The sequence below is a fragment of the Sander lucioperca genome, chromosome 13, assembly GCF_008315115.2.
Source record: "Sander lucioperca isolate FBNREF2018 chromosome 13, SLUC_FBN_1.2, whole genome shotgun sequence".
NCBI lineage: Eukaryota > Metazoa > Chordata > Actinopteri > Perciformes > Percidae > Sander > Sander lucioperca.
The window spans coordinates 25215617-25225993 of NC_050185.1; the positions used below are offsets into that span (position 1 = coordinate 25215617).

The 10377-nt window shown below is 42.0% G+C and overlaps 1 protein-coding gene across 1 annotated transcript; it reads left to right on the plus strand.

Moving 5' to 3' along the window:
* Positions 1-3276: 3276 nt before the first annotated feature.
* On the plus strand, positions 3277-5038 carry LOC116062759 (tripartite motif-containing protein 16-like). Its single transcript, XM_031317393.2, has one exon. The coding sequence runs from the start codon at positions 3337-3339 to the stop codon at positions 5005-5007; it is 1671 nt and encodes a 556-aa protein (XP_031173253.1). The 5' UTR covers positions 3277-3336; the 3' UTR covers positions 5008-5038.
* The last annotated feature ends 5339 nt before the right edge of the window (positions 5039-10377 follow it).

Consider the following 10377-nt stretch of genomic DNA (forward strand, 5'->3'; position numbering starts at 1 on the left):
ATTTTGAGAGGCATTAGTCACACTCATCCCGCTCGTCATTTCCGGGTTAGCGCTCCACCAATCAGATGGGTCATTTGAGTCCAACTACCCGCCCTCTGATGCAACATGTCAGGCCGACGGCTCCTAGGACGGACGACGGCACGGAACACACCGAACAGACTCGAGTCACTGACCTCGCCAGACTGTCTGACGGCCGATTATTGGGTTGGTGTGTCAGCGCCTTAAAACAAACCTCAACAACAGCCTTTTTTCACCTTCGTAACATTGCCAAAATTAGGAACATCCTGTCTCAAAACGATGCTGAAAAACTAGTCCATGCATTTGTTACTTCCAGGCTGGACTACTGTCATTCCTTGCAGGTTGCTCAAATAAGTCCCTTAAAGGAGAATTCCGGTCGTAGCTCTGTTGTTTGTATATTTGGAGTGCTGTCAGTAGCGAGAAAAACAAAAAGAAATCGGTGTTGCCTACACCGTGTTATCCTCCTGCTAGCCTTAGCACCCAGGAGGCTGAAACAGGGCAAGTTTTAAACGTGCTTTTAGCCTCTTAACATGATCAAAATGTCATTACAAGTGCCTACCCATGTGAAGTGATTCCTTCCGAGTGAACACAGTGAATCTGACTGCAGTAGATGGGAAGGAAATGTATAAAGGTTATGCTAATTCAGCTGTTTAGTTCCGGTGTTGAGATGGCAAGACGAGTGCTTAGGGACCGTCTACAAACTACAACACCGAAAAGAGATCAGTGTCCTGAGATAACTTTTGTTTGATACTTTAAATAAAATTGAATTGAATTGTAAAAGTAGAATGGAAGCCAGAGCCTTCAGCTACCAGGCTCCTCTCCTGTGGAACCAGCTTCCTGTTTGGGTTCGGGAGGCAGACACCGTCACCACATTTAAGAGTAAACTTAAAACTCTCCTCTTTGATAAAGCTTATATACCCCTTCTTTTCTCTGCTTCTCGACGCAGTTAGGAAACAAGAACGAGCTAATTAACGTTAGCATAATCACGTTGGCTCGGTGGATGTCGTGTTAAAAGTCAGAAAGTCATGTTAAAACTGTTTCCCATCCTTCTCTAATTTACATTTCTACATATTTAAATCTGTGATTTTCTTCACCTTTGACTGTCATGTTACCGTTACCATGTGGATCTGTTCAGTGACCTTTGGGTTTTCTCTCCGCAGCGTTCAGCTCTCAGCCGGCAGCCTTCCCCACACCGACATACCAGGTACCCAGCATGCACTGCTGCAGCCATGAAAGTTTTATACACTTTAATTTTTTTTATTTAAGATATAAAATTTTCATAATGTTGATTCAGTATGCAAATATACATGTATATTATGTATATTTGTATACATGGATACATATAAAAATCTATCCGGTAGTGAACGGGGAGAGACCAATAATATTTTATTAATAATATCAATTTCAAAAACTTCATCTGTGTAATTGACGGCTCAATTCAAACAGGATCAGGAAGGGGCGGGACTTAACCTTTCTATTTCTTATTCAATGTTACTATGGAACAACAACACTCACACTCTGTCTGTCTGTCTGGTCTGTCTGTCTGTCTGTCTGGTCTGTCTGTCTGTCTGTCCAGATGAATGGTGGCAGCGGCAGTAGCGGTGGCGATGGCACACACACACAGACACACACACACACACACACACACACACACACACACACACACACGCACACACACACACACACAGTAGTAGTACAATAAAACCAGCCAGCACTGCAGCTTATGACCAGCGTTTACTGTATCTACAGGGCTAGGACACACTCTCCTGAATGCATCTAGTCAAAGTCCAAAATCTTTACACACCTTGGTTCAGCTTTAGCTGAGGCTGTACTTCATGATGAGATAAGATTCCTTTATTGTCATTACATTTACATGCACTGAGATTCAGGTGCACTACCTGCAATGGTGCTCAAAAATATACTTTAAACATACTATACATATACATCAGTAGCATCTCACATCACACTTTCAGTCACTATGACCACTACTACTACGGTCAGAAACGTGCCAAAATATGAACAATAAAGTCGTTGTCAACGGGCTTATCTGCTAATGTTAGCTACTGACCGTTACCTTGAAACCATCCAGCAAATAGATGGTACCATAGGGTGCCATTACATTGAAACCATCCAGCAAATAGACGCTACCGTAGGGTGCCGTTACCCTGAAACCATCCAGCAAATAGACGGTACCGTAGGGTGCCGTTACCTTGAAACATCCAGCAGATAGACAGTGTCGTAGGGTGCCGTTACCTTGCGTGTGCTTGTTTTACTATATTCGTGGGGTCCAAAAACTGGGGAGTCCAGTATACTTGTGGGGTCTGCACAGCCTTGTGGGGCCCAACATGCTGGACTCCACAAGGTTAAAGGTCTGTTTGAGGGTTAAGACTTGGTTTTAGGATTAGGGTTAGAATTAGGTTATGGTTAGGGTGAGGGTATGGGTTAAGGTTAGGCATTTAGTGGTGATGGTTAAGGTTAGGGTAAGGAGCTAGGGAATGCATTATGTCAATGATGGGTCCCCACACAGATAGTGAAACAAACGTGTGTGTGTGTGTGTGTGTGTGTGTGTGTGTGTGTGTGTGTGTGTGTGTGTGTGTGTGTGTGTGTCTTTAGAGAGAGCAGAGTTAACCTGAAATATTCAAAAGTTAAAGCCCTCATCATTCAGAAGAAACCCTCTCAGGATGTGTTAATGTTCTAGGCCGAACTATATTTAACATGTCAGCAGCATTTTGATGATGGTTAAGGTGGCGCTAAATCTATTCTATATATTTCACAGATTGTAGATACTTTATTTACTAACAAAAAGCTGTGATTCATTCATGTGTCTTCCGTGTTCTGTGTTTGGATTTTTGTAAACAATATAAACTTAACAACAGGACAACTCAGTCATTTAGTGAACTGGGGAGCCGTCTCCAAACCCTCTGATTCTAAGAAGAGTTTACCTCCTAAAAGCTGAAGTCAGCAGAGTTTTTAAATGAGAAATGAGCTCTGTTGTTAACAAGTGTTGCTGTGTTCCTTATCGCATACTTTTTCTTTTTACTTTAGTACAAACTGCAGCTGCTCTTATAAAAGTATATACTGTTGGCTGCAGTACAGTCTGCATACAATTGGTACTTACAAAAAAAATTCTGGCATACTAATGGTAGTATGGGCATTGCAACACACCCAGTAGCTCTCTCAAACTGCTCCTCCTCCAGGAATAAAGCAAGACTTGATAACTCCTCCCACACACATCCTGTTGTTACATCAGAGCTCAGACTAGTTTCACTTCTCAGGAAGTGAGACTCAGACAGTCATTGTCACTGAGAGAGAGGTGAAATGGCGCAGAAAGGAGTTCAGCTGGACCGGGAAGCCTTCTCTTGTTCCATCTGTCTGGATCTACTGAAGGATCCGGTGACTACTCCCTGTGGACACAACTACTGCATGAACTGTATTAAAAGCCACTGGGATGTAGAGGATTGTAAGAACAGCTACAGCTGCCCTCAGTGCAGGAAGACGTTCACATCGAGGCCTGACCTGCTGAAAAACACCATGTTAGCAGATTTAGTGGAGGAGCTGAAGAAGACTGGACTCCAAGCCGCTCCTGCTGATCACTGCTATGCTGGAGCTGAAGATGTGGCCTGTGATGTCTGCACCGGGAGAAAACTCAAAGCACACAAGTCCTGTCTGCAATGTCTGGCTTCTTTCTGTGAGAAACACCTTCAGTTTCATTATGAATCAGCTCCATTAAAGAAACACAAGCTGGTGGAGCCGTCCAAGAAGCTCCAGGAGAACGTCTGCTCTCATCATGCTGAGGTGATGAAGATTTTCTGTCGTACTGATCAGCAGCTTATCTGTTATCTCTGCTTAATGGATGAACATAAAGACCACGACACAGTCTCAGCTGCAGCAGAGAGAGCTGAGAGGCAGAGAGAGCTCGAGGGGAGTCAACAAAACATCCAGCAGAGAATCCAGGACAGAGAGAAAGATGTGAAGCTGCTTCAACAGCAGGCGGAGGCCATCAATGTCTCTGCTGATAAAGCAGTGGAGGACAGCGAGAAGATCTTCACTGAGCTGATCTGTCTCCTGGAGAAAAGAAGCTCTGATGTGAAGCAGCAGGTCAGATCCCAGCAGAAAAGAGAAGTGAGTCGAGTCAAAGAGCTTCAGGAGAAGCTGGAGCAGGAGATCACTGAGCTGAAGAGGAAAGACGCTGAGCTGAAGAAGCTCTCACACACAGAGGATCACAGCCAGTTTCTACACAACTACTCCTCACTGTCACCACTCAGCCAATCAACATCCAGCATCCATATCCATCCTCTGAGCTGCTTTGAGGACGTGACAGCGGCCGTGTCAGAAGTCAGAGATAAACTACAGGACGTCCTGAGAGAGAAGTGGACAAAGTTCTCACTGAAAGGGACTGAAGTGGACGTTTTACTGCCACAACCAGAGCCCAAGACCAGAGCTGGATTCTTAAAATATTCACGTGAAATCACACTGGATTCAAACACAGCACACACATATCTGTTATTATCTGAGGGGAACAGGAAAGCAACATTAATGAGTCAACATCAGTCTTATTCTAGTCACCCAGACAGATTCATTGACTGGTGGCAGGTCCTGAGTAGAGAGAGTCTGACTGGACGTTGTTACTGGGAGGTGGAGAGGAGAGGAGGAGGAGCAGTTTCTGTAGCAGTCGCATACAAGAATATCAGCAGAGCAGGGGGGTCATATGAATGTAGATTTGGACAAAATGACAAATCTTGGGCGTTATATTGTAACAACATCAGTTATATATTTTATTACAACAAAGTCCAAACTCCCATCTCAGGTCCTGTGTCCTCCAGAGTAGGAGTGTACCTGGATCACAGTGCAGGTATTCTGTCCTTCTACAGCGTCTCTGAGACCATGACTCTCCTCCACAGAGTCCAGACCACATTCACTCAGCCCCTCTATGCTGGACTTTGGGTTTATGGTTCTGGATCCTCTGCTGAGTTGTGTAAACTGAAATAGACAGAAGTCATTTAAGGGTTAACTTCTGTTTTTTTTTTGTTTGTCACATTCTATGTTTTCAGCGTTTTTTTGTCAGCGTTTCACGTTTTTCGTGTGTTTTCATGTTTTTGTAGTTTTTTTTTTTGGAGAGTTAACCAGGAAACGGGGAGCAGGATGAGCGTGACTAGAGTCTCTCAAAATCTGATGAAAATCTTTTAAACTGACCTTTGTTGATCTGAAATGAAGACAGATTCAGCAACTGCACGGCCTATTTCTCTCTTAAAATGTTTTCAGAAACATGTTTCGGTGAACTATTTTAGTCCAATTGGCTTTGAATTTCCGGAGAAACCAGACCCACGTGACGCGTTCTTCCAATCAGCTGCTGGTTTTCTTCTTCTCATTGGCTATCTGCCAATGTAGCAGGTAGATTGACAGCGTTACCCGCCAATTGCAAAATTCACCCGCATTTGGCGGGTGGTCGGGTGTTAATTTCATTCCCTGAACGTGACGCGTTCGCCTAATCAGCTGCCGGTTTTCATTTCTTGGGCAACAATCCAGATTAGCGCCGTCTGTTGTTATGGAGACGTATTACGTCTCGTCTCTTCGGTGTTCTGAGGAACTTTTTGGACCAACTCGGGGAGACTGATCAGTCACACTGGCTTTACTGCCGCCTTGTTGATGTGTCTGGGGCTTAATGTGTTTTTAAGGGTTATCATCTAACCAACTAACTAACTAACTAACTGATGGAGGCAGCGGTAGAGCAGCAACTCCCGTGTCCTACCAGGTAAAATCACTGATGATCGATTCATTGTTAATATTAATTTTTCATAAAAAAAACGGTCAGAAAATGCTGTTTTCAGCCTCTCAAATATGTAGAACTATTAATTCTCTTTCCTGTGTTATCTTATATTACACTGAATATCTTTTGGGTTTTGGATAAAATAGCTATTTAAAAACAGGTCATCTCTGGGCTTTTGGGAACACACACACACTCACACACACACACACACACACACACACACACACACACACACACACACACACACACACACAGACACACACACCCTTTTAAAAGGATTGTATTAATGGTAATGGAATTGATAGCCAGCCCAATGACTTCAATGTGTTTTCATTTAAATGTACATTTTATGTTATAACCAAGTTGATTTTGTACTGTTAACTGTCTGGTTTTATACAGTCTGCATGTGGCGTCTCCATGGTAAGCTGCCTTAACATTCGCTCCGTTGTAGAGTTATTTTGGGTAAAAGTGTGTTTTGTAATTATTTATCTTCAGCATTCAGTTACTTGAGTAAATGCAGTATGTGGATTTGGTTTCTTTCATGGTTTTAAATGGTGTTGTTCTCTTCATTTGTTGTCAACATGTAACCTTTTGGCTTTAAATTGACTCCATTCTTATTAGTTTTAGCATTGGGTGTGAGAACTGTGACCCTGTGTTCCTCATCAGCTGGTTGGAGCCAGAGAGAGACAGAGGACATGTTTGGTGATATAGAAACTAGCTGTGATGGAGCGTTATCTGGCTGGGAGACATGCTTTTATTTTGAAAAAGTAAAATATCTTTGACTGTATTATTGCATGTCTCATATAGTCTTCTCATTGTCTGTGTCTGTGTGTGTGTGTGTGTGTGTGTGTGTGTGTGTGTCTGTGTGTCTGCGTGCTTGTGTGTATGTGTCTGTGTGTCTGTGTGTATATGTGAATGTGTCTTTGTGTGTGTGTGTGTGTGTGTGTGTGTGTGTGTGTCCGTGTTTTTTTAAATACTTTTAACAACTTTCCTAAACTCTTAACCCAGTTATCACAACCTCCCTGTGTGTGTAATCTTCCTGATGTTAGTGTGTATGATTAACACTTAAAATGTTGACAGTGTAAATATTGCTGGGAAACCTGTGCAAAAACCCAATAAAGATAATTTCAATAGTGTGTATGATTGACTAAATGTTCCTGTTGTGTGTTAGTGTTCTGGAAGAATTATTAGATTTTGAGTCATGTTTAGATTGTTTTGGTAGACATAGTGTATTGTTCTAGTGTATTATTGTATTTTGATATTTTGTTGGAGTTAAGTAACAAATTAATATGATTGAGAAGATATGAGGGTTTTTGTTAAATCATGACTTTATTAGTTGTGTATTGTAGACATTAGAGATCCTGATCCACACTCCATACCTACCAGTTGGTCTCGGTAATGCACCAAATCTTTGTCTAGCAACTGCCAATAAACTCCAAAGAAGAAGAAGAAGAAGTCAGCCAATCACAGCTGGGAGAGGTCCAATCAGCCAGGTTAACAGGAAACACCTGTGAGGCTGCTCGGAGACTTTAAAGCACGTGTCAAACTCAAGGCCCGTGGGCCAAATTCGGCCCCTTGCAAATTCTGATCCGGCCTGCATATCGATTTAGGTTCACAATACATTTTGGCGTTTTTACAGTTGTGCGCCAAACCAAAAACATGGGAAACTCTTTTTCAACCTGTAATTATGATTATAATTTGCAATTATGCAACACTCAAAGCAGAATTTGGCAAATTTGCTGACTTTAAGACTCAGAAATCCCCCCAGAAGAAGCAGAGAGTTTAATATTCAGGCTGTGAAAGAGCTTGTTGAGAGTCAGCTGTGTGCTAGCCTACTTAGAGAATGTAATCATGGTTTTGATGGATTTCCTAAATTCTAGGATGGCTTTGGAACTTTTTTGCTGACTTTTTCAGGGCTTTATGTGGACCAAGCTGTCAGTGACAAGACTGTATGAGACATGCAATCATTGAGTCAAAGAGATTTGACTTTTTCGATGAAATAAAAGCATGTCAATAAACTCTACATGTCTGGCCCTTGATGTGATTCTCTTTTTCCAGTGTGGCCCTCTGGGAAGTTGAGTTTGACACCCCTGCTTTAAAGGAACTCTCCTTTCTTCCAGACCGGTCTGAAAGCTGAAACCAGAACCAGGGAGACTCTTGTAGTCTCAGACCGGTGAGCTCTGTTTAACCACAACACCAGTTTAACACTGAGACCAATCCCTCAGGTGAGCTGGAGGCCAGAGATGGAATATTATCCTGAGGAAACAAAGAGTAGTTTTTTGTGATTGTTGCGGTCAAAAATCCTTGATTATGCGGCACGTTTTCTTAAAAAATGCGATGGAATTTTATGGGATGAAATTGCGGAAACTTGCAAAAACTGCGGTTTGATGAAAAAGAGAAAAAAAGTGATTTCCCTGCTTTTCGATGATGTTCACGTCATGTAATTACGTCACTTCATAACGTTCCCATGGCAAAAGGGAAAAATGGCTGCTCTTGTGTGAAGTAAACGCAACATTTTTCAACTTTCTGCTAAGATATGTGGGACTTTTTTTGCAACGAAAATGCGGGGATTATGAAATCATGCAAGCCCCGCATCTTTTGCGCGGAAATCGGCAATTTATGCGGCGAAAGTGCGCCGTATTTGAAAAAATGCGGCCCCCCCGCATAAATATGCAGACTTTGGCTGATTATGCATTGAATTATGAGATCACATAATCACGTTTTTCTGGAGGGACTGACTAAAGGAGATGTGTTGAACTGTAAAATGTATTTAGCAGCATGTGTGTGAATAACTTCAAACTTTAGGGTGTTATGTTGCAGATGTTTCCATGAACTTCACTCCATTTTAGTTTGAATAAGTTGTCTTTGTGTGTTTGTTACTGCAGCACATGATACAGCACGTTTCAGAGGAAGTGGAACCCCAGTTTTCAGCTCGTTATTATATTATAATGCAGAAATAAAAACATGAACATAAAAGAAGAGTGTGTCTCAGTCCTGAGTGTAAGGATATTGTTTGGGCAAAGGATTACTTAATATCACTGAAAAAATTTGTTGATTTGAAGTAAACCAAAGTCCCAATAAATGTAGTTACACTGTAAAACATTTCCTGTATATTAGTTTTTGCCCATTGCTTACACACTAAAAACGAATGCTTAGACCAAAGCCTCAATCCCTAAACTTCTTGTAACCGTACCTTAAACACAGTGTAACCATACCTTAAACACAGTGTAACCATACCTTAAACACAGTGTAACCATACCTTAAACGCAGTGTAGCCGTACCTTAAACGCAGTGTAGCCGTACCTTAAACGCAGTGTAGCCATACCTTAAACACAGTGTAACCATACCTTAAACACAGTGTAACCATACCTTAAACACAGTGTAACCATAGCTTAAACGCAGTGTAACCATAGCTTAAACGCAGTGTAACCATACCTTAAACGCAGTGTAACCATACCTTAAACGCAGTGTAACCATACCTTAAACGCAGTGTAACTATAACTTAAACACAGTGTAACCATAACTTAAACACATTGTCAAATTTGCACTTTGTTTGCAATTCTGTAACACACTTATTGCGAAACACTACACACATGTTCTTACATTAGACACTTTGTTGTTGTTGTTGTCATTGGGAAAACACTCTATTAAAAATGCAAAACTCATCTGGCAATTGTAGGCACTTCCATACACACCTGAGAACACAGAACACCAATCGGTCTGAGCCTTAGCACTACAGATAGGCCTCAGGGAAGCCATTTAGAGAAATTTGCAAGCATGGATGCAATGAGAGTCAGAGTAAGAGGAGGACAAAGAGAGAGAGGAGTCGGACTGGAGAACAGGTATATCTTCAAGTTTCTACTCCAGATACCTTGTGATGGTACAGTCCTATGTACAGTTTGAAAGTACAGTATGTGAAAAAGAACCTAACCAATGACATCTTGTGGTGGCATTTTCTACAGAATGGTTGGATGACTTCGTCAAGGCTCTTCACTCAACAACAAGAGCTTGCCATCATTGAAATGGTGCGAGGAAATAATGCAATCCGACTTCGTGAGTTGCAACAACGCATAATTGCAAATAGAAATGTATTCAACAATATCAACAGGGTCAGCATTTCTACACTAAGTCGCATCCTACAGAAACATAACTTCAGAATGGAGCAGCTGTACAGGGTGCCATTTGAGAGGAACAGTGTCAGGGTCAAGGATCTGCACCATGATTATGTGCAGGTATGTGTCACTTTACTTTACATACTATATATTGTGATGTGGGAATGAAGGTTTATGCTGCCATCTGCCCAGCCTGTAGCTTGTAGTTGTTATCTATACAGACCCAACCCAGCCCCTACTTGTGTGAACATATAGACATTGTAGTTACTGTATGTGTTTTCAGTAACACTTTTCAATATTTTATGTTACAGAGAGTTCTGGATTTTGATGCCACCGAACTGCCACATGAGTTCATCTACGTGGATCTGGCAGGCTTCAATCTGGCTAAAACCAGGCGTCAGGACCGTAATGTAGTTGGACAAAGGGCCGTTGTAAATGTCTCTGGGCAGCGTGGGGGAAATATCACCTTGTGGGCTGCAA